General features: G+C 38.7%; 2 protein-coding genes across 2 annotated transcripts in view; one reads left to right on the top strand and one right to left on the bottom strand.

Moving 5' to 3' along the window:
• Positions 1-25,905, bottom strand: part of LOC142336089 (mothers against decapentaplegic homolog 1-like) — a 536,849-nt gene that overhangs the window by 306,630 nt on the left and 204,314 nt on the right. The gene's annotated exons all lie outside the window — the stretch shown is intronic.
• On the top strand, positions 16,335-17,480 carry LOC142336576 (uncharacterized). Its single transcript, XM_075385486.1, has one exon. The coding sequence runs from the start codon at positions 16,335-16,337 to the stop codon at positions 17,478-17,480; it is 1,146 nt and encodes a 381-aa protein (XP_075241601.1).

Here is a 25,905-nt window from a genome sequence, read left to right on the forward strand (position 1 = left end):
CTGGCAATTGCCTTCAATCAACCTAGCAATATCGGTTTCGATCGCTATGTCTCTTTCCCCGGAAAAAAGGGGCGAAACAGTGGAGAATGATGGTGTTCTATGGTGTTCTCAAGGAGCTTGATGAGAATTGTGGTTTTGAAAATCGCCAGGAGGCAATCATCCGGGATATTTTCATCATCAACATGATTGATGACGATATACAACGCGAATTCCTGCGATGCACAGTTGAACCCGAAGAAGTACTTAGCATTGCTGTTAACATGGAGATGGGCCATCCAAATCAGCAAAGAAATTTCAACAACAACAATGGAGTCAATGTGATACAACAATTCAGCCAATTTTGCGGCGCGAATGCTCGAGTGAACCAGCAGAACACAACTGCCGCGAAAAATAACGAATCAACTGCCGTTTGTCGAGGTGAGGTTGTGGACAAAATTGGACATCGACACATCGTCAGTTTCGCCCTGCATTGGGTAAGAAAAGTAACCATTGTGGCCTTCTCAATCATTTTGCAAAGGTATGTCGGAAGAAACAGAATGATCTTAAAAAAGCACAACACAGTAAACGCATTAATAATGTCGAAAATTCAGAGAACACAGAACAATCCGATGATCAAAATGTTAATTTCATAAATTATAACGAACATTATAACTCTGAATACGATTCATCTGACGTTAATTTTTTCGCAACGACAGAACATAAAAATCCCTCCCCAATTGCTCTGCAAAACATGACAATATGAATTGGCAACACATATTGTCATTTGTCCTCGAATCAGGCAGTGGATGCATTATAATAAATATATCACTTGCTAAGCAAATAATGTTTAACTGCGTTCAAGCCCAATTGTCAGAGAAAAGAGCACTCGAACTTAAATGCTTTTCAAACGATTTTGTGGAATTGTTAGGAACACTGAAAACTCCAGTAAAATGTAATGATTGCAAAATTCCAATAGCAAAAATTGCAGTAGTCGCTGACGGTTTTTAACCGTTCTTTGTACGAGATTTACTCAATCAACTTGTAATAACAATTTCACAAAAACCGTGTCCAAAAACTGAAGTAAACGCAATTGAAGCACCTTGTGTATTAAAAAAGACAGTAGCAAAAACAATTTACTGAATTTGAAAATCAGGTTTAGGTTTTCCAACTCAAACGAATTGGAAAATCTAAACACATAAGTTCAACTCAAAATTTCAGAAAACTATCATGTAATTCATCAAAAGGGAAGAAAAGTGCCCATTCATCTTCAACCGAAAATAATAATTGAACTTAAAAAATTGCTAAATGACATATTGAACAATTGTCCAACTGTTCTGATCAATTCTTTATTTCCCCGATTGTCAGTAGAGTCAAAAAAGATCATTCAATAGAAATATTTTTGGATTCAAAAATTCTAAATAAAACCCTTCACAATAACAAATACCAAATGCCAAAAATTGATTGGCTAATTCAAACTATCTTGCAAACACATACGCAACGCAACAAGAAGCTTATTTTACAACATTAGATTTGCAATACGCATACAGTAAACTCAATCTGCACGCTGATACGGCTCGCCATTGCAATTTCAATATTGTCAATTGTTTCCCAATTTCAGAAAGTTGTAGATTGTACGTTTGCCGGTCTCAAAATTACATTTTGTTTTCTGGATGATATATTAATGGTGAGTAAAGGTCGAGTTGAATATCATTCGAGAACTTGAAGATCTTGTAAGAAAAAGTCTCATTAGACTCGGTGAAGAAAATCTCCGCAACAATTTAGCAAAATGTCATTTTGCAAAAGATCAAATTGAATCGCGCAGTCATCGCATAACAAAATCGCGAAAAACTCCATTTTCAAATAAAACAGCTGCAATTCGACAGCTCACTTCTTCCGCAAACTTAAACAATTTGCGATCTTTTATGGGATCTGTTCATCATTTAGGTAAATTTATACCTAATTTGTCTCAACTTTGTTACTTCTTTTGACCGTTATTAAAAAAATACTGAATTTGTTTCGACATGCACAACACTTCAACTTAATTGGAAAAAAATTGCAGAAGCAACAGAAAACAAACAATTTAATCCAGATCTTGAAATACGAATAAAATATGTCTCTAGAGAAGGTCTGGGTTGCAAAATCGAGCAGCAAACTCCAGATGGCTGGCATATACTAGCATTCGCCTCGCGTTTCTTGAAATCCCTCGAAGAACGTTATAGTATCAATGAACTCGAATCAATGGGAGTAGCCTGGTCAGTCGAGTAAACATTCCTCAAATTTTAAACGTATTGCTCAATCATTCCAATCCGTACTCATGATGTCACCGTCTGATGAGGAAACACTGTCCCAGATAAAGCTAGCAACACCGTCGAAGGTTCACTTTGCAGACGAGGCTGGCCCTTCCACAGCACCATCCGCTCTTGGGACACCTTCAACACCGGTGACAGATACTACAAACTTCACCAATTCGCCGTCGAGTGATGAGCTCTACACGGACTCATTCAATTTCGCGCCATCAAAGATCTTCTCGAGTACACTGATGTCCACCCTGACATCAAGAGATGCCATCTTTAAAGAGGTACGTGACCGCATCAATACTGGAAACGAGGACCGTTGCCGTCAAAGAGTCCATACATTCACAGCTTCTGGATACAACTAAATGTGAGCAATGGCTGTGTTTGTGTGGACAACAGAATTGCCATCCCGAACTCCATTAAGGTTTCGTATGTCGAAGACATCCACGCCACACATCCCGGGAGTTAGGCAAACACTAATGGCGGTACACGCATGGTGACTGTTTATGCATCGGGACTTTCTCTCAAAGACAGCCAATTGTAATCCCTTCGTCAAAATTAATAAAAATTTGAAATCTATCATACCTTCTAGTAAATGGGCACCACTAAAATTATGCAAATCACCAAATGAGGAATTTCAAATAGATTTCGGTGGACCAATCTATAATGAGTAAAATCAAGAGGTTTACTTCCTTGCATGTATAGACCGTTTCTCTAAATTTCCAACAGCAGAAATATTTGATAGAGCGAATGCTCAAAATATACTGAAATTGCTTCAAGACTATGTATCATTGCATGGCATTCCTCGTACGATTAGATTAGATCAAGCACAGTGTCAAATCGGTCAACCAATAAAGTTTTTTAAAATCAACATAATATACAGTTAATTGAAGCCCCAAAAGACGATCACAGAGCAATTGGTTTTGTTGAGAGGCTAATAGAAACAATTAATAGTCGATTAGCTTGTATTGAAACCACGGCGCAAAACAAAATTCTTTTGAAAACATCACTACATTCAATTATTTATCAACTTAGTTTATGCCGACAAAAACAAGAAATCTTTCGCCATTTGAGGTGCATTTTGGACGAAATACCAATACACCTTTAAGCAAAATTTCAACTGAACCTAATCCTAATACTTTAAAGTGCGTTGGCACGAATTGATACCTGACGAACTACGGGAAGAAGAAATCAGGAATGATTTTGAGTTTGAAAAACAGCGGGAAAGAGTCATCAAAGTTGCTCGGAATCGATGCAACGAGGACCCAAATAAAGAGCCCAGGAAAATGGCCCATCCAGTTATCGATTTGCCAGTCCCAAGCACAGAGGCATCATTGAACCTTAAACTGGCTAAGAAGAAAAACTTAGACGGGCTGTATGAGGTACTGGCACCAGGATCATCAGTTTTCAAATCCAATGACTATACCTCTATGATCATAGAACCAGTAAAAAGAGAGGTCACAACCAGGAATTCTGAGCTTGCAAAATTCGGCACCAAGGCCGAGAAACAAACCAATCTTAAATGCTACGCGGAGCGACGACCAAATTTCCAACGGGGAAGACAACGGAGGAACTCATAAATAGACACGCAAAAGATGCTAAACGAAAAATGAACGCGAAAAGAAAATAAAACACCGCCGAATCAATGACGATTACACTTGTGTTTCATCGATACACTCTAACGTGTCTCGAGCTCTGCGAGTGCGAATGCCCACGAAACCCAACAATACCCGCGCTGCCGAAACGACCACCCCAAACAACAACAGATTTGGTGCTGCCATTGACACTTCCCAAGCATCAATGGTTATTGCAGAACCACTGAGTTGCCCAAAACGGAAAGCAGCTATGAGAGCTACGCCAAGGACTCAACCTTCGCAAAAACAGAAGACACCATCACCATCGATTACTGAGTCGAATGAGTCTATGGCATTGACTCAAACTTGCCCCGAAATCTGTCAGCAAGAATGTGTACCTTCAAGACAAAAGAGAGGTCAGATGTTGATAGAACAGCAACTCAAGAACAAGTCTATAATTTCAACAATCAAGAACTCTGCTGATCAAAATCAAGAAACAGAATCATCAGACTTTCAAGTGGGGACTTGTTCACCTTGTCAGCCGAACCTTACGCAATATTATTTCTCTCCCAACTATGAAGGTCCAGATACCAGCTTGACTGTTCGCAAGGCAGAATGCGCTTCAGACTCTGAAATGGACTGATCATAAAACTCATCGCAAAACACTTTTGTTATTTTTAAATTAGCTAGTACAAAGACTATTAATCTTCTGTTATAAACAATACTTCGACTTGTTTATTTTGATGTGGGCGAAATTTGGTATAGATGGAAAATTCATTGTATCATTTTGCGGCGGTAATTTCATTATAAAAATTTAATCGTAATTTAGTTCTCTTTCTAGTTCACTTTCTTAGTTTATTTCATTCATTTCAATTTGAAGATCAAATGTTAATCGTTCATACCTTTTTCAATTTGTTTACATTAAAGTTGTGATACATTGTCTGTCCACGTTATACCTTTTAACTTTTGTTTATAATTGAAATGCTACTTTACGTCCTTTTTGATGTGCTACTTGATAGTTTCTGCGAAATGTTGAATTTACTGAAAGATGTTTTGATTTTCCAATTCGTGATGTGAATTCCGGGAACTCTTTTGCTATTGATTTTTTTAGCGGTACATAAGATGTCAATATTATTAGTTTCGATTCGAGGTCAAGGTTTTTGTGTTATTGTTATTCCTAACTGTTCAAGTCAATCGCGTCCTAGGATGCTTCGGAAACCGCCTGCGTCAACAGTGATTTTTGCTTCGGGAATCGTTAAATTTAATGGGTGCTCCTCATGTTCCTAGAGTTTCAACAGTGTCTTTTGAAATAGACTTTAATTTCAAGTGCTTATGTCAAGTGGTTTGTCATTTGGCTTGAATACAATTAAACATTATATGTTTAGCCAGAGGCAAGTGTATGATTGTACTTCCACTGCCGGAGTCGAGTAGCAAATTACAGTCTGTGTTGCCAATTATTATTTTCATGCATTGCGGTGCGAGTTTGTTGGGTGTATTTTGTTCTATCATTGCAATGTAATCATCGTCCGAGGAATTGTATTGAGAAACGTATTGTTCATTGTAGTTAAGGAAATTTACATTTTGATTCGAATTATCTGTGGTTTCGAAATTTTCAAGATTATTTATAAGTTTACCTTGCTTTGTATTTTTGTGAATGTTTTCTTTCCTATATATTTTGCGAACAGGTTTAGAAGTCCACAGTAGTTACATTTCCTACGCAATGCCGGGCAAACCCGACGACGTGTAGATGTCCACTTTTGCCCACAGTTCGACAAAGTCCATTTGCTTCGCGATTGAATGTATTTCTGTTAGCTGTTTTGTACGGGTGTTTGCGCCAAAAAATTGAGTGAATTATAGTATTGCATTCAAGCCGTTGTTGCTGGATGGTATTCTCTGTTGATTGTGGTAGCTCATTTTTTTGTTGACAGAAATGCTGAGCGCTCTCTCAAGTTCAACTGTGTCTCTCGGACATTCGCGTTGTATATCGTCATCTAGCAATTGTGATGAAAATATCCCGAATTATAGCTTCCTTGCGGTTTTCGAAGTCACACTTCTCTACGAGTTCCCTGAGAGTACTTTAAAGTTGATCCAATGTCACCCCTTTCTTTTGTTTTCTAGAAGGGAAAAATGGTGACCGAATGTGATACTGCGGGGCGGATGAAGGCGATTTCGAACATTTCCCACAATTTCAAGATCGTGATGTCTTATATGTTGTCGTGAGTGAGTTTCTGTGTTAAAAGTCGACGGCCCGCAGAGCCGATGCTAAGGTAGAGAAGGAAGACGCATTTCTAATCACATAGTGTCCACGGTCGTTCGCCACAGAGCATACCTGCTTCAGTTATTTCAGACAGTTTAAGTCCCATTAGAGTTTAAGTTGGCTGTTACGGATTTGCCGTTCCTTTTTGGCAGCTCTGTTGCATCCTAAATTGCAGCTTTGTACTTGGGCTTGGATGGTAGTTTAACTGGGGTTGGTTTCGACTCAAGTAGACTGCCTAGTGTTATGTTTTCTCTTGCTAAGATGGCCAACTTAACATGAACTCTCCGTTTCTCCATATTATTGGCGGTTCCGTTATTTCACCCTCTCCCAAAAAAGTTTGATAGACAAAGGTGTTTTTCGTGATTCGCGAGCTGACTAAGCCATGTCATTCAGAATTTCGGTTTTGTAGAGGTTTGAACGATTGCCGTGTGAAATTCGAATTTTGGGTTTGCCAATGGATGTTTGCTTTCGCGTTGCGAAATCACTCTTCATTTTCTTTGATTGAATAATTTCATTTCAGTAGCAACTTTTAGGTTGTATTCGCTCGGCGAATACAAGTGTTAAGTTTAGAGTGTTGAGTCGCTTAGCGAATGATCATGATTTCAGATTTGTATTTATTTCGCTTATTAGCTGAGCAGAAAATTAGTTGAAAAAGGGTTCAACTAACAACTGAATTGAACTACGAGAGAACGAAAAGAAAGTAGAACTAAATATTGATCAGCAATTTGATCATACATTTTAAATAATTGAACAGAGACAAATTAAGAATTTGGTGGTAAATTAAATGAAGCAGACTGCATAAACAGACTTATGAACAATGAACGATGTCAACAACTTTTTAGGAAAATGTGAAGAACTAGAATATGATTTTGAAATGAGCTGGAGATGAGCTATTTTAAAAATTAAGGATATCAAGAAAACAGTGGGACCATTAAATATACTAAATTTCGCTTTATATCACTTTCACTCAATTTTTTGGAATTTATGGTGCATCAGTTCTTGCTTTTACTGCCTTCCTTTGTACTAATTTGCGGCTTGAAACTCTCTATTAAATTTTTGTTGTAGAATTTTATTTTCTGTGTGGCAAGATAATTGCTTTCTGTGGCCCGTTGTATCCTTCGTTCTCAGTGTTTTGCAAAAAACATTTAGCGATGCGATGAATCAACAAATAAAGCTTAGCAACTACAAGTTCCTTCTTATAGTTTTAAACTCATGTACTTTGCGTGATGTTTATCTCGGGTCTACTAATACCAATCTTGTGCGTGCCAAGTTTTTTTGGCAACGAAATCTTACGTTTATAGTCTTTCTACATAACAAAACATGCAGCGGTTGAGAGAGTTGTTGCCGCGCTGGTTTTTCATGATACGGCTATCTTATCTGGGTTACTTTGAAATTGCTTCCTTAAAGATATTATTTGAGGCTAAAAATATCTCCAAAACTTACAAATATCTCCAAAAACGATATTTTGTTACAATATAGATTTGATGCAGAGGGTAAAGGAACCCTGCTTGCTCATCATACAAATTTTAGTCATATTAGGTACTATATGATTCCTTGTAATCATACTAGGTCATATATAATTTGTATGATTTCCTAGTAGTCATAAAAGGATCATACAAAATATCAAACTTTACGCTAATAAGGTTAACTTGTTACGCCCTTAACAACTGATATAAGAAACTGGATCATTGCAGCCATTTCAAAAGAATTTCCCTATGTCCAACGATAGCTCCTGTCAGAACTGCGAAAAGCAACTCTGCCTAACAAAAAGTAAAAAAAAATTATCGATAATTCCAGCATTTAAATGGGCTTTCTTGTGAAAAAAATTGAATAAATACAAGATACCGGCGGACCAATCTATACTAAAAAAGCAACTGTCAATTTGGCTTTTTAGATGGTTTTTCAAAATTCCATACAGCTGACGTATCCGTTAGAGCAAATGCATTGAATGTACCTAAACTTCTACAAAATTATTTCTTTTAGCATGACGTTACTTGTTCAATAGGGTTAAACCAAGCTAAATGTCAATTTTGTCAGCAACTCTTGTCTGCAATCACAACAAAATAGAAGTTTTACAGGCGCCAATACACTATCGAAAAGCATTCGGTCCAAGGCAGAGAAAACTTTAAATATTATACGTCAATTATCTTGTTTTGAGAGAAGCAGCTAAAAATAATTTTAGTTTGAAAGCATCAGTGAACACAGCAAACTATGAATAAAGAGTATGTCAATACAAGATCAATAACATTTTACCATTCGGAGCCTACTTCGGAATAAAACCTACCATTTATGGGGAAAGAGCCGCAAAGTCAAGCAGAAATCGTCCCAAACAACAAAAAAGGTTACAATTGAAAAAAAAGTCATTTGGCGCCGCAACATTACCGAAAGAATGCCCAGGTTTAGGTGCGCCACCCTAGACCGCTCTGATCAGACCATTTGGGTCGCACACCGGTGGCGTGGTGCGACCAAAATCACATGGTCTGGGAAATGCTTGAGTCGCACGATGGTCTGGACAATGGTCGCACTACGGTCTGATCAGAGGGCAAAGTCTGGAAAATGGTCTGGACAATGGTCGCACTAAGGTCTGATCAGAGGGCAAAGTCGCACTATGGTCTGATCATAGGTCGCACGAAAGTCTGGACAATGGTCGCACTACGGTCTGATCAGAGGGCAAAGTCGCACTATGGTCTGATCATAGGTCGCACGAAAGTCTGGACAATGGTCGCACTACGGTCTGATCATAGGGCAAAGTCGCACTATGGTCTGATCATAAGTCGCACGAAAGTCTGACAATGGTCGCACTACGGTCTGATCAGCGGGCAAAGTCGCACTATGGTCTGAGCATAGATCGCACGAAAGTCTGGACAATGGTCGCACTACGGTCTGATCAGAGGACGTTTCAATATAGCTGAAATAGGTTAAATACTGTCGGAAAAAATCTACAGTTGAACTAACGAACAACTTTTTGAGATTTTCCAGTATGTTTTGGGTGTGTTACCCTCCTCCTTCTCTCAACCGGGCTGGGGACCGGCTACGGCGGAGTTACAAACAAACAACTATAGGAGATGTTGAGTAGAGCTTTAGGTAAAAAACCAAGCATAAGCTCTATCTCCGCAACATTACCGAAAGAATATGTCAGTTAACAAATTAAAAAATTAGCAACTTGAAATTAGCTACGAAGTCAAGGACCCTCTCATTGACGACTTGGCGCAATCATCATCTATAAAATTTTGGAAAAAATCCTTCTCGATTGAGCCATTCTGGGAACAAGCAACTGCAGAGCCCCGAATCAGATGAGAAAAATGGAGGATTCAGCTAACACTTTAAATATGAGCCGCAAAAAACTATGCAACTGACAAGCTTCAACAGATCAAGCCACACAAGTTGTTTCTCCACCTAAACCAACGTATGAGGAGCCGACCGAAAACCCAACAAAACACTCAGAGCGCAACCGGCAGATAAAAAATTGTCTGTTGAAGTTAAATTTGGATTTAAAATTTCAAGAGAAAGTGGAAGCCGCTATACAGTGTGAAGACCGACCTTAAACACTATGCAACAAAGTATGCGTGTCATCACACTATTTGAGTGTCTGAGCGGGTCATCGTTCCGAAATACCAGATTTATGAATAGAAAGACCGGGTCATTGTTCTGAAATACAAGATTTATGAATAGAAAGACCGGGTCATTGTTCCGAAATACCAGATATATGATTCGACTTACCGGGTCATTAACTTCTTCCGGGTCCGTGTATTTAACGACCCGGAATGACACCCCCCCCCCAGACGACGTTTTGTCGAGTCATATTTCTACCACCTCGCCCCGGGAAACCCTCACAAAGGAGAAACATAACAACTGAGAGTTTAATCTTTTTTCCAGAAAACAGAAAAAAAAGAGAAACGGTGGAGCAATCTGGAACAAATTGGTAGAAAACTGTCATTCTGACCATTGCTATGATGAATAAATCCGGAAACTTTCAAAACGAATATGAGAGACACTGATATTAAACATGAGCTGCTACGAGATGAAGTAGAGCCAGGTTGCGAACTCTCTATTGCCCTAAATTTAGAAATGGGTTATATAAAACAGCAAACAACAATATATCAGCCGACAATTTGAACTGCGTAAATGCAGTAAAGTCTACACCACGTTTTCGCAGAACAAATATTTACCAAAGACAACGGAGAAGAAACAACAAGACTACCACAGCAAATTATAATTATTGCAGTTGTGGTCAGAGCCGGGCCCTAAATCTCAATCAAAATAGCGCTGAAAAAGACGCAGTTGTTCTAGTTTTTAGAAACACTTCGCAAGGGTATGTTGGAGATGATATTAAGTCAAACACTCAAAACAGAAAATTAAATAACGTCGAAACTGAAGATCACATTGCATGAAGTTTTCAAATAAGGAAATGACTTCGAATACATTTCTCCAGCCGAAAACTAGGTCGCAATGATCTCAATTGAACCTCGTCTACCGATCGCAACGGAAAACATGATTAGAACATGGTTGGAAACACTAGATGTTGTGTTATTCTTGTTTAAGGAATTACCTGTTCAATAACATTATCACTGGCTAGACGAACTATGTTTGTTTAAGAAGAAGAAAAATGCTCAGAGATACAGATATTTGAACTACAAACATCTTTAAAAGAAAAAAAAAGAATCCCTTAGTTGCTTGAAAACACCTGTTATATAAAACCTTAGGACAGTAAACTTCTCAAAATTCAACGCAACAGACAGTAAACGCAACAGAAGCAGATGGATTACGGTTTATGATTGTAAGAGATCCAGTAGCAGAGTCGACATTTGTATCACTCAACAACCACCGCTAAAGAAGTTGTCAATTATCTTGCAATTCAATGCCCAATCAAGAAAAAATTAGCATCTAAAAGTCCCGACTTAATTAAGAGAACTGGAAAATCAAATCTGGAAAGTCTATGAACAAAATAAAGTTTCCCGATAAAAAAGATTTAGAATCTCAATTTACGACAAAAAAAGCAAAATTGAGGTAGTAAAATTATTATCAGGAGACCAAATGAACAAAAAGTAAAATAAATCTTCCTTAAACAACCTTTCCGAAGTTGTAAAAGCCATCAAGGAAGACCAATAAATCAAGTTATTCTTGGATTTCAAGTTTTAGCATACATCAATTTACAAAAAAATATCAAATATCAGAAACTTGTGAAAATCACAAAAGTCTTGTGAAGAACTGTCTCGGAAAATTAGATAATGAAAATCTCCAAGAATTTTGGTTTTCTTGAAAATTTCCAAGTGTCGTAAGGTCATCAGCTTACGTAAACTTGGATAAGTTTATTGACTAAAAAACAGAAGATTTATACGTACATCAAAAACTTAGCTCTTTTCTGGGATCGATTCATAGATTAGGAAAAAGCATTCCGAATCTGTCAGATTTCATCACTACCTTGGAGACAAATACAAAAACTGAATGAACTGAAAATCAAGATTCCCAATTTCAGAAAACTGAAAATTGACTTAAAAAAGCCAGAGAAAGTTAATAACTTAATCCTGAATTGGATACCTGATATATATTTGATGCATCAAGGATGGGTCGTCTGGTCCATTGAATGCTTCAAATTTGAACTATATGGCTGTGTTTTCCAAGTCATACCCTTTTACGGAGCAACACTATCTGTAATGCGTAAACATAGGTCTAATAAATCATGCAATAGTAAACTGAAACAATGAATAGACTAATTACATCCTTTCAATTTTAGTATATTGAGATGCCAGGCTCAAAATCGAATTTAGAAGATAAAATTTTGGGCGAACCACAACAACGAGCCAAAATATTCTTAACGTACAATGAGGAATTTTTAGTTTCTGAAATGTAATTAACTAAAGTCAGCGTAGAAAACTTCCTATTTAAGGCCCTGGATGATACAGATTTCGATCAAGGAAATGCACCAAAATTAGAACTTAATACAACAAAAATGACTGAATTGAATGAGAGTCATAAATCCGCAGCTGAAAGTGTTGAATATTAAACCCAGTACAAATTGACGCCATTAGACTAGCAGAAAAATACAAAATTTTCAATAATACGGCCGGAAATCGGCAAAGGGCGAAAAAAATTTTTTGCCAAATTAACCGCTATAAATTGGACGAATACTATCACTTCCATTTTGATAAAAATTTCTAGACGCTTTTTTTTGTTGTTACAAAAGACTAATGACGATAACGTAACTTTTTTGGAAAAACAACAACACCCAACAAAGTTGTTTTTCGGATGATGCAGGAGCCAAAGCCGCAACGTATTTTACCCAGAAAACACAGACTGCAGAAAAAAATATTCAGAACTCCGAAGTTCATAACAAAATACGCATTTGAGAGCGGACTTGGGCAGTGAAATTTTAATTTTCCACTATCGAAAGTATTCGCCCGATCTCTTCTAGCCAGCTGAACTTTCAAAAATCCAGTCCTCAAACAGCTAGAGTTACTATCCTTACAGATAACAGGGTAACTACAAACAAACCACTCCTTTTATTCATACTTTTTGGAGATATTTGCACGTCAAAACTAGATGCTTTTGTGTAGACAACAAGATTGCTATCACAAAATTGTATCAAACATGCTTATGTAGAAACCATTCATAGCACGTCGGAAAGTGTGTGGTGCCCCTATGTCCGGCGAAAGCTTCTGTCACAAACAGCGAAGTGCAACTCATGCCCAACAATAGGTGCAAAAACTAAAAGCAATGATTCCCGCTTTTAAATGGGCATCGTTGTAAAGAAAATTGAATAAAGACAAGATTCTGGCGGACCAATCTGTAAGAAAAAAAAGGAGTGACATATTGTCATTTTAAATGGTTTTTAAAATTCTAGACTGCTCAGGTACCCTTGTACCAGGAGAGGCACGTGCTAAAAACTGTAACTTTGAACACCAAGTCATAATGTTGATTACATAGATATAATCCAATGGTTAGGAAATGGATGACTTTTTCACGGAAGCAAAAGAAGATTTGTGAAGCAAATCTCAAAAAAGTTATAACTGTTGAAAAGGAACAACAGTGGGCAAAGGGTAGCCCAGGCATATCGTGCCAAAGTAACTATAACTCAAGGGTCTTTTTTGAAACACCACCAACACTGGCGTCAGTGAAGCAAGCTGATTAGTTTGCTTCTCTGACGTCCGGCCGCAGCACCACCAACACTACACATTCAAAATTAACTGAAGGCGGAACACCGCACAGTTTTTTCTGGTGACCCCCCAGCCTCTAACCAAGCTCGAACGCGCAACCTCAAGGCAAAGGCAAGGGCAAAGGCAAAGACAAAGACCACGAATCAACCCCAAAGACCAAGTCCCATCCCCCACCGGACAATAAAGACCCCCAACACAGTCAACATTTCAACAACACAATACACAAAGCAGAATACTAACCTCCTGACAGCAATGCCGAACAGAACCATGCAACCACCCGTTTTAAAAGCAAAAATCAGGGTGATGGGAGAGAAAATTGCAAAGAACCTGCAAACCATGAGCGAATTGATTGACAGTGGGAACATCAACGCAGCGAAAAATGTTCATGAAAAGGCAGCGGAAACATTTTCGGAGTTCGAGGAAACCAGTAACGAGTTGATTTCACAGCTTGACGAAGATCAGCACGAGGAGTACATCGGAAAAATCACTGACACGTGGAACAACATCGACGACATGAAAACTAAAATTCAGAATTACCTTTCGCAAGAAAACACCACAACAAACTACAACGCACAAGACAACAACGAGACAACAGTAACAGCCGACTCGACAGCGGATAACTCAGCAACCAACAACAACATGAACACTAGAGCAATTGGACAACAGCACACATCCGTTAACAGAAGTTTACACAACGAACAACCAGAAACTAGCAATTCCGCTCAACGTGACAACCTCAACAGCTTTTGGTATGATAGACTAGCTCACTCAAGCAGCCTAAACGACCATCAGAACAGAGTTACTGGAATGGGGGACACACGAACATTCAATCAACCAACAGAACAACCACAAAAATTGTCAACGACGTTATCACAACCAGTTCCATTCTATACGCCTTATGTGGAAGCTCTTCCAAATATGGATCTTCAGAAGTTCAAAGGTGACCCGAGCAAATGGGCAGATTGGTACAGCCGTTTCAGTTTCATGATTGGAGACACTCAGCTCAGTGATGGACAGAAGATCGCCTATCTACAGGGACTTGTAATTGGAAAAACCAAAACAGCAATTGAAGGATTTGCCTGCAACGGACACCTGTACAAAGATGCAATAAACGAGTTGAAACAGCGGTTTGGGAACCCAAACGTCATCGTCAGCAACTTGTTGGAGAAACTCATCAACTACAGGCCACCAACGACATCTCTTCCTTGGACAATTGTAAATTTTCTCACTCTCATTAACACCATGACAAGGACACTACAAGAACTCAACTTCGAAGCCGATTTCAACAGCACGACAATCTTGAAGCATGCAACCGACAAACTACCTTACAGCGAAGAATTCAAATGGAATCAGTTTGTTTTACGACGAAGAATTCAGCAGCCGAAACTTGCAGAATTCAACCAATGGATTAAAGAAATAGCAGAAGCACATGAACGTTCAACGCATCAAGGACGAAGCAATACTAGTCTCAGCACAAACAGTGATACACATCAACGAAATTTCAACTTAAATGGAAACCGACAATTTCATCAACAACCAACTCATCCAAACAGGGAACAACAGCAGCAACAACAACCAACAATGAACATAAACAACATTAGCAACAACAACAACAAGAACCAGCATAACCAGCGGAGCACAACACAAATGTTTCAAGCAAAAAGAGGAAGCAACAGCCACAACCAGCCTCTGCCTTGTGTCTTCAACGACGGTAGTCATCAGTTATTCCATTGCCCAACGTTTAAAGCAAAGACAGCAGACGAAAGACTACAAACAGTTTATCAGTTGAACTTTTGCAGAAATTGTTTGGGAGCGAACCATCGAGCCAACAATTGTCTTCAATCTTTAATTGCAGGGAGCAAGGATGCGGAAAACGACACAACACTATGTTACACGGTGCCAACAGTAGATACGGACGAACACTGACCTCAGTTGTTCTACCAAACTCTCAATCGAACAACTCGAGAGGAAATGGTAACTCATTTGCAGTCATCAGCAACAAAGATAAAACCACAACAAAGGACACGACAGCAGCAACTAAAACAACGAATCTTCTCTATGTCATGCCAGTTATTTTACATAACAAGGAGAATAAAGTTCGCACATACGCCTTCATCGAACCAGGAAGCAGCTTGACAATACTTCTCTCGAAGACAGCCGACGAACTACGCCTTCAGAAAGAAACACGTCAACAACTTGTCTTGGAGGGAGCCAACGCAACAGACACAAAATCGTGTTACACAACGTCAACAGAAATTTCGAATTTGGAAGACGACGAACGCTACAACCTCAAACAGATATACGTTGTGGAAAACATCATTTTGCCAAAGCTCCCGGGAGACATTGCCAGAAAGTGTGACCACCTTAGACATGTCAATATGCCAACTCTGGATAATCTCGAAGTCACAGTATTGATTGGACAGGACAACATTAACCTTATCTCACCAGTCAGAGTGGAACAAGGACCATCATCAGCACCAAGCGCAAGTCTTTTCGAACTTGGTTGGACTATTTCTGGACCTCATACAGTATTGGATGACAGCAAAACACAACATTCAATGCACCATACCGCTTTGTTTTGCAGCAATTGCCTTGAACAAGACAATGACCTCAACGAAGAAGTTTCTCATTGATGGAAAGCAGAGACAATTCCATTGGAATCCAAAACCAAACCAAATGATCCAGAAGTTTTGTTAGCCACCAAGATACTTAACACAACATGCGTGAGACAAACAGATGGACGTTATGAAACGGGACTTCTCTGGAAAGAGGACAGCAGTTTACCAGACAACCGGTTGCAAGCCTCGACTCATTTGAATCATCTTGTCAACAGACTACAGAAGAAACCTGAACAGTACAAGAAATACAATGAGGGCATTCAAGCAGACCTGGAAAAGGTTACATTGCAAAAGTACCTTTCCATAGACAGAAAAATACAGGATGGTACATACCACACTATGGTCTTGTCAGCCCAAACAAACCCGACAAGATACGAAGAATCTGCAAAGCCAAAGCACCACAAAGTGGAACAAGCCTCAATGACAAACTCTTAGCTGGACCTGACCTCCTCGGGAATATGCTTCGAATTTTGCTACGATTCCGACAGGGAGCCATCGCAATCCAGGGAGACATCGAAGCAATGTTTATGCAAATCGGAGTACGACAACAGGACCGACGTTATCTACAATTCTTGTGGAGACAACCCAACAGCTCAGAATTAGAGGTGTACGAATACCAACGACACATCTTTGGAGCCAGGGACTCACCAGCTTGCGCAAATTTTGTTTTGCAACAGACAGCCAAAGACGACATCGAAGATCACCCAAATTCTCTAGAGGTCATTCAGCGGACATTCTATATGGATGACATGGTTGCATGTTTTAGCGACGCCATCACAGCTTTCACCACAGCCAAGGATGTCAAGGATACTCTGAAGAATGGTAAATTCAATCTGACAAAATGGTGCAGCAACAGCCGTGAGTTTTGTGAGCAGATGCAAGATGATCTATGCAAACCAGTGGAGGAGCTCTTCACTAAAGGTTTTCATCAAAGAGTACTTGGAGTTTACTGGAGCTTAGACGAAGACAAAATAATGTTCAAAGCGAAAGACAGAAGGAACCTGGACAGGAAAACTTGGACCCAACGCAAGTTTCTTTCTTTCGTGTCAAGTTTCTACGATCCTTTGGGAATCATATCGCCATTCCTCATCCGAGCCAAGATTCTACTGCAAGAGCTGTGGAAACATGGACGCGAATGGGACAAAGCTATCGGTGGAGACAATGGAAAGGCCATCAAAGATTGGGTGCATGAAACGGAACAGATAGGTACGGTAGGGGTAAACAGGTTGGTAGGTGGTACAGCACTTGGGGTCACAATGGAACTTCATGTATTCTGCGACGCATCATTGGAAGCAACAGCAGAAGTAGCATACATCAAGACAACCAGGAACCAAGAAACCACAACTCGTTTTCTCATGGGAAAAACAAGAGTGGCACCCTTACGTCAAACACCAATTCCCAGACTAGAACTGCAAGCAGCACTTTACGCGGCAACATTGAAGAAAACAATTGAGGATGAAATGGATTTCAAGTTTTACAAAATCTTTCTGTGGAGTGACAGCACGACTTTTCTCAGTTGGATAAAGAACTTCAAATTGAAACACAAGATGTACATCGGAAACCGAATTGCCGAAATACGGGATCTCACAAACACCAATCAGTAGAACTACGTCAACACCAAGGACAACCCAGCAGATCAAGGAACGAGGGGACTAACAGCAACAGAAATGACAGAAAAATCTCTTTGGTTACAGGGACCACAGTTTCTTCTATCTTCTAGCGACAACTCGACAACAGACGAACAACAACACGAAACTGTTTTCTTGAACAGCGCAGAACAGAAGCCTCAGGGAGCACGACGACAGCCAATTGACAAAGACCTAAATGATGCCAACAGGTTTAGCCAGTGGTTGAAACTAAGAGCCGTCATCATCAAAATGAAAAACCTCCGAAACAAAACGAGAATACGGGACCAGCAGATCATAGATGCAGAGAACTTTCTTTTCCGTCTATCTCATCAACAATCATTCGACGAGGACATAAATCAACTAGCACACAACACGCCAATTCAAAAACGGAGTAGATTGATTCAGTTGACACCTTCAATAGACGAAGATGGTATCATTCGTTCAAATAGCAGACTAGCCAACGCACCAGTTTCAACAGCAACAAAGAAGCCAATAATCTTAGACGGTAGGAACAGGATTATTCGTCTTTTTCTGGAACTGCAACACAACATCAATGGTCATGTTGGAGTTGAACAGCAAACACACATCATTCAGTTGAACTTTTGGGTTCCTCAATGCAAAACAGTAATGAAGAAGATCTCGAACAGATGCTACGAATGCAGACGACAGAGACAACTCAACAGCCAACCTCAGATGTCAGATCTTCCGAGCTACCGATTCTCAGTCAAACCTGTAGCCTTCAAGGAAACCGGAGTAGACTTTTTTGGGGCCTTTGAAATCTACAGCCAGATCAACACAGCCATGAAAGTTTATTGTTGCTTGTTCACCTGTCTGACGATACGAGCCGTTCATATCGAAGTAACCAGAAATTTGCAAAAAAGAATCATGCATAATGGCATTTCAACGATTCTTCAGCCGACGAGGACTACCGGAAAGAATTCACAGTGACAATGCTTTATATTTCACCAGTACAGCAAAGACCTTCGAGGAAAGCAGCTTCACAACTACAGAGATACAGAAATATGCGGAATCGAAAAAGATTGCATGGAAATTTATTCCACCAGGAGCTCCACATTTTGGTGGAACATGGGAACGCCTCATTGGGATGAGCAAACGACTCTTCTTCAATATCGCCGGATCTAGAAAACTCCAGGAAGACAGTTTCTCAACCCTTATTTGCCAAGTCGAAGCTCTACTCAACAGCAGACCTCTAACAACAGTCAGCAGTGACGTACGCGATGTGGAAAGCCTGACACCAGGACATTTTTTGACAGAAATGACAACAGGACTGCCTTCAGATACTACAATTAACAGCAACGACAGAGGAACAGGAAAACTATGGAACAACGTCAACAGTACTATGAACGAGTTTTGGACACGTCTTTTAAAAGAATATCTGCCAACATTCAGACAACGTCGAAAATGGCATTCAACAGTAGAGGGGATAGAAGTAGGGGACATGGTATGGATACTAGAAAACAACACACCCAGGGGTATTTGGCCGGTAGGTAGGGTACAAAAGGTAAAAAAAGGTAAGGATAATGTGGTAAGGTCTTGCCTGGTTAAAACAACAAAAGGGGATTTTGTTAAACCAGCTATTAAACTAAGTTTGATTAGCGACAAATCAGCATAAAGATTATCAATATTAAATGAAGAACAATAATTCAAACACAATTTGAAGCAAACTTGATATCAGTTTTGGGATTAGGGTAAAGTGAAAGATGAAAAACTTAAAGTTCAATTCAATGAATTAGCAATTCAAAGGGACTATTAGGTATTATTCAGGTACAATTAGGGATTTCAATAAGTAACTCACAAGGCAACTCAAATTAGCAAAGCTTATCGTACATTAGATAAATACATTCAAAAGGGAAAATTTAGGTAGGTAGGTTTAACAAGAAGGCAAATTCTGGATAGACATTAGGTAGGTTTTGGAATTCAAATGCACAATTAATTAGTTTATTGCAAAACAGTAGAGAGTTGAACCGACAAGATAAAAGTATGTTGAATAGTTATATGACACTAAACAGCTTAGGTAAAACCAGACATCAGCGGTAAAAATTATTACAAAACATTTGGTATTCCAACAAACTCTAATTTGGGAAAAACAGGTAAACGTAGGCAATAGGTACAAGATAGTGGTAGGTTTAGGTAGGTAGGGAACACGGGGAGCATCAGTTTCTCAACTTTCAAGGAGCAGACCAGCAACAACAACATTTCCAGAAATTCTTCAGTATTTGACAATCGCCAATCAGCCAATACAGAAGTCGATTTAAAACAACTACAAATGTACACAAATAAACGCAATCAGCACAAGAATCAATTCAACTTTCCAGCATACAATTCTTTTTTATAACACTACAAGCAGCACGTTGACAACCAGTACACAGCAACAATCTATAGACAACACCGACGGAAGACATCAGCAGAAATTTCACAACAACAAACACTTCAGCAAGAATTACTTCAGAAGAAGCAACAGCATTTTTTGAACAGCAGTCAACACATTCATCAACAGCAGACATTATCAAAGTCAGGACAGACATACTTGTAGATATGGACGAGTCCATAACTTCAAGATCAGCGTTTTTTTGAGGACACAACTCATTACAACATTTCAACATAATCATCAGCAGATGAAGTAAGAAATGCAGTTCAGCTACACAAAAGACACAACAGAGCAAAAGAGAACACGACGAGACGACAAAGAGCAACTTCAAACAGACTTCAACAACAACAACAGATCGACCACAAACTTTCTGATTTTTGGTGCCCAAAAATGGGGGCCCAGTGTACCAGGAGAGGCAGGTGCTAAAAACTGTAACTTTGAACACCAAGTCATAATGTTGATTATATAGATATAATCCAATGGTTAGGAAATGGATGACTTTTTCACGGTAGCAAAAGAAGATTTGTGAAGCAAATCTCAAGAAAGTTATAACTGTTGAAAAGGAACAACAGTGGGCAAAGGGTAGCATATCGTGCCAAAGTAACTATAACTCAAGGGTCTTTTTTGAAACACCACCAACACTGGCGTCAGTGAAGCAAGCTGATTAGTTTGCTTCTCTGACGTCCGGCCGCAGCACCACCAACACTACACATTCAAAATTAACTGAAGGCGGAACACCGCACAAGACCAATCTGTAAGAAAAAAAGGAGTGATATATTGTCATTTTAAATGGTTTTTAAAATTCTAGACTGCTCAGGTACCCTGTAGAGGAAATGAGTTGAATGTACCTAAACTTATACAAAATTATATTTTTTCGCATGACGTTACTTGTTCAATAGGGTTAGACCAAGCTAATTGTCAAGTTGGTTAGCAGCTCAAGTCACTTTGCAATCTGAACAAAATTGAGTTTTAACAGGCGCCAATACACTATCGATAAGCACTCGGTCCAGGCAGGGAAAAACCCAAATATTAAACAATTAGCTTATTTTGAAGAAGCAGCTGAATTAAATTTAGTTTAAGAGCTTCCGTGAACTCAGCAAATTATCAATAAAGAGCATGTCGAAAAAAGATCAATAACTTTGCATCATTCGGAGCCCATTTCGTAGTAAAACCTAACACTCCGTTAGTTAACGTTAGCACAATTCGTGATCCTAATAAAATGATTACGGCTTTTAGAGAAATATTTATTTTGGGCAGCAGTTTCTTAGAATATACTATTACTCAAAGAAATCACCCTTTTTCGGGATAAATATTTCGGACAGGGTTGCGAGGAGCTATGGTGAACTCGAAGTTTATGGAAACTAGGCATTTCGGAGAGTGAACCAACGGAAGAATACCAATCGATTGGCAAAACGAGTCACTGGTAATAAAACACCTTGAGTTTGAACTGGCATATCTATGCACAAAAGAATCCTCGCTATTGAAATTTTGCAAAAAAGCCCAAAACTACGAAGTAAGCGCTGCAAAAGAAGATTAAACGACGTCGAAGATGCTTTTTTGCCCGAATAGACTGTGCTAATAAGACGAGCACATATTTTTAATAAAAGTACACAATTGGAAAAAAGTGACAATTGAAAATACTGCAAAAATAAGGAACAAAGAGGAAAATAATATATTGTTTGCTGGGTACGCAAAAAAGGAGACCGCCCGTCCTGACAGGAACAAGAACGGAGGAAGAACTAAATAGAACAATACGCAGAAAAGACCTTTAAAACTACATGGAGGTGTCAAAAATGAACGTACAAAAACCTAAAGACGATAAAAGTTGCTTTTACTCAATCAATTGAAACGTACTTTGTGCTCTGCAAATTTTTATGATTTTTAAAAAAAAAATGAATTTGTTGGTCTGAGCAAAACATGTTGATTGAATGTTAAAGCTGAACGTTAAGTAATTGTGATTAGTTCTTTATCACTAAGTTATGCATAAGTAACCTAAATCAAAGCGAACAATACAGTTCACAAAAACTAACTGCAAAACCGTGTTTGGTCAGATTGGCAAACGTTAAGCGACCTGGGCATTGTATAATTGTTCCTTGCATTTGATAGGAGAGCAGCTGTTACAGTTGGTCCCTCAACTCAGACAAAGGAACTTAATCTGCTGTCCAATATGTTACAATCAACGAATACTGAACAAATCATCAAGGAAACCTCATTAAAAGGAATCAAACAGTAAAATACAAAAAAATCAAGCAAAAGAAAAGCAACATCCAGGAATGTCAGGTTGTATCAACTTAATCATTACGGTGCCATATCTTTATAAGTGGACAAAAATCCTCGATGGCAATGCAGTCCCTTTGCGAATTTGTTGGAAGAAGTTAAAAGTGAGCTAAAGCATGGCTTCAAAATAATCGACGATTCGTATCAACCCAAAAGCTAAAGGTCTTATACTGACAAAGTGTTCACCTCCGAAAAACACACTTATAAACAAATGTAGCGTCGGAAATATCGTGAACCAACTAAACTACAAAAAGGAGGCAAGTTTGAACATTCATTGGCTTGCATGTATAAGCAAAGGCTGGCAGGAAACGAAAGCAAAACAAAGCAAGGCAATTAAAGCGATAAAAAAAGTATTATGACACCAACTACTCAGCAGACGACTTGGTTACTCAAGCGGGACAAAACGAAGCAACAACAAGTTGCCGAGACACAAAAATTGAATCGGAAAAAACTTCAGGGAGTCAAATGCTTGAAAAACGAATGAGGACATTCGACATAGAAATTGTATCAACAATGCGACAAGAACTGGCACTGTTTCAACGCAGAAAGCCAGCACTCGAAATGGAGTTTATGGAAATCCAATAAAGCGTCAATTATTCAAATACGGGTTGAAATACGAGATGTTGGGCCAGTAAAAATGAGCCCATTCAAACGCCAGACCGACCAACAGCTTGGTGTGACACAACCGGCAAACTGAATACCGATAGACATTTTTTGCAGTGCTACGCGTTCTTTCGTTAAACTTTGAAGACCTGCACACCTGAACCAGGACTGGTTTACGATGCAACAGTTTTTTTCACGAAGCATTAACCAACCTATAATCAAGGTGAACAACTTCAGTGGAAACCCTTTTGTATGGAGGATGTTCTCAATTATTTTTATTGACACAGCTGAGAAAAAATCAGTATCTGACTCAGGGAAAATGAGACATCTAAAGACTCTTCGAGCATTCTGGTGAAGAAGTTTGAAGGGTCTCCTCTGATCAAGAAAGACACTCTCCGCAAGTCAAGTGAAGCTTTGCAACTCATCGTAGAATAGCGTCTGTGCACGAGAGGAATTCAACTTTTAAGAGAAAATTGAGAAAAGAAGACCAAAAGGGAGCAAAAGCAGACAAAGATCAAATGTGAGAGGAAATGCAAAATTAGCACAATCCAATAGTTTGTATCAGCAGACACAAACAGTTGGAGTTGTCTATTTTACAGGAACATGAGCGTGATTGATAGGTGAAACAACTGGGAGGAAGGAACGTTTATGTTTTTAATGTCTGGCCGAAAGACAAGCAATCAATTATTTAAAGTCAACGATAGCGATAACGACGGATGTACCAAGAAGTGCAATTGGTTACTACGCCCAAAAAACGAAATGGACGAGGGCAACAACGCAGTCAACGCTAGGGCAGCAACAGTCAATCAGAGTAACGAAGTTAAGAGTTTTCTACATATAGTTCTGGTATCAATTCAAAACAGTGGCTACAAGCTGAATACGTAATTATTACTCAATAATGTTTCAACAGTTTTCTTCATTGTCCAAATTGTGCCACAGAAGTTTCGAGCTGAAAGTACGATGCTACGCTCAATATAACTGGCATATAAGGATCGAAGGATCTAAAGACAGAGAAGTTTTCTTTCGATATAATGGCACTGCGTGCCACCTTTCATTCAATGGAAGCGTTTTCGGAACCGTCAATCTTATTGGGAAAAACAAACATTACGTTGAAGCAAAAATTCAATCACTTGAGCGCTTTACCCAATAAAAGCTTTAAGTTGATGGGAGATGGTATCAACGACTACGCTACAATAAATTGAAATAAAATTTTCGCCGTTCTAGCAGAGCTAGATTGGGCCCTCAGCAGAGCCATGACGGATAATGAGGAGAAAGTTTTCATCATTGTGCCTTCACTGAAGTTATGAAAGTGGCTGCGAGTGACCAAACCTTTTGAGACGTAGAAAACAATGTTTTCAGAACCAACGTTGTCAATCAATCAAGAAAAATTGCAGACACAAAAGATTCTGGAGAATACGACAAAACTTACAAATATGCGAGCGGTTTGAAGTGGGAATGGCAATGAGTGAATGAGAATCAAACATGAAAAAAGTACTACTCAGCCTTGCATCCATTTCACTCCTCGCAGTGGAAAATCCCAAAGGACCCAAAACTGAAGAATATCAATCAACCTTTTATAGTACAGGTGTGGAGAAACATTTCTTGTAGATCTCGGACGATTCCGAAAAAAAATACAGCTTTTAGAAAGAAAGGTAGTTGCAACACCAGCCATTCATCAATGGGAACAAGCCAGGCAAATTGAGACGTGATTACAATGCTGCAGCAAAGCAAAAAAAATTGCCTTAACAACAACCTACTAGCAGTAGCTGATCTTGCAAACAGATTGATTGGAACGATAGCCAAACTTTGTGAGAGACTAATCTCTCTGCCAGCTCGTATTGTGGTTTCTGTAACCGTACGTTCCCTAACAGGATAGAAGTTGCTTGAAATTTAAAAGACAGCGAAGAAATTTTAAACCTGGTTATTTAAACGAAAATCAGCTTCATGTATTTGGGCTAAATTTTCTCCAGCTTGTTTCAAGTACACTCTCAAACAAGTGGGATTCGGTAAAGGCAAATTGTTTCCAACTGCATCTAAAGGGAATACAAATCGATTTCTATCTGGACAAATTTCTTTTTTTTTGCGGAAACGCCAAAGGAACCAACCGCAGTCTTCAATCCGCTTCAACCTATTCAACTGCAATGTGAAGTCGATTGAAGAATTGAATAACAACAAAAAAGTAGTTACCGATGAAATTCCAGAAGTTTTAAAATCGATCAGCTACACGAAACATTTCGAGGTGGAACCAAACACAGAAGGATCGTGGGGGCTTGGACTACATAGACCTGTTCTTTATGAAAGACTTCAGGCGTTCAGATGGACCAGCAAATAAGTTGACAAAACTAAAACTAGGCGAAAGATTTTATTGCTGTTGTCTTCAGTATTCCGCTCAAATGGATTGTTCGCTCTATTGAGTGTTCACGTGGGACAACTACTGAATGCTATATGAATTAGGATTGCACAGCACTTGAAAACCGAAATGCAGCCTGGTGAAGCAGCATTTTAAACCAGTTTGATCTAAAGTAAGCATCAATAGAACATCTTTAAATACATAAAGAGAGATCTTATTGTGTGTGATGAAGCATCTGAGACACAATATGTGCAATTGCCTAACTTCGCTTACAATCTGAAGATTACTCCGTTAATTGAACATTTGTCAATAAAAACCTGCTGACTCCAATGACATCTCTTTTCAATGCCACTATTGAAATTGCAAGTTCTCGTTATGGCAGCAAAACTGAGAGAACAGAGGGTCGAGGAACAAGGAGAGCATATACATAGTTACAGTTTTAAGTCAGATTCAACTACAAAAAACGCAACAGATACACAGTTCCCATCGGAAACGACAATTGTTTATATCCATTTGATTAGAATTGATATTGGGTACAATTTTGATATTTATATATGTATATATATATTTATATATATATATATATATATATATATAAATACATATATATATATATATATATATATATATATTTATATATATACATATACGTATATATATATGTATATATATATATATATATATATATATATATATATATACATATACGTATATATATATATATATATATATATATATATATATATATATATATATATAAATATATATATTTATATATACAT

Source organism: Convolutriloba macropyga, chromosome 3 (assembly GCF_964194025.1).
Source record: "Convolutriloba macropyga chromosome 3, txConMacr16.3, whole genome shotgun sequence".
NCBI lineage: Eukaryota > Metazoa > Xenacoelomorpha > Acoela > Convolutidae > Convolutriloba > Convolutriloba macropyga.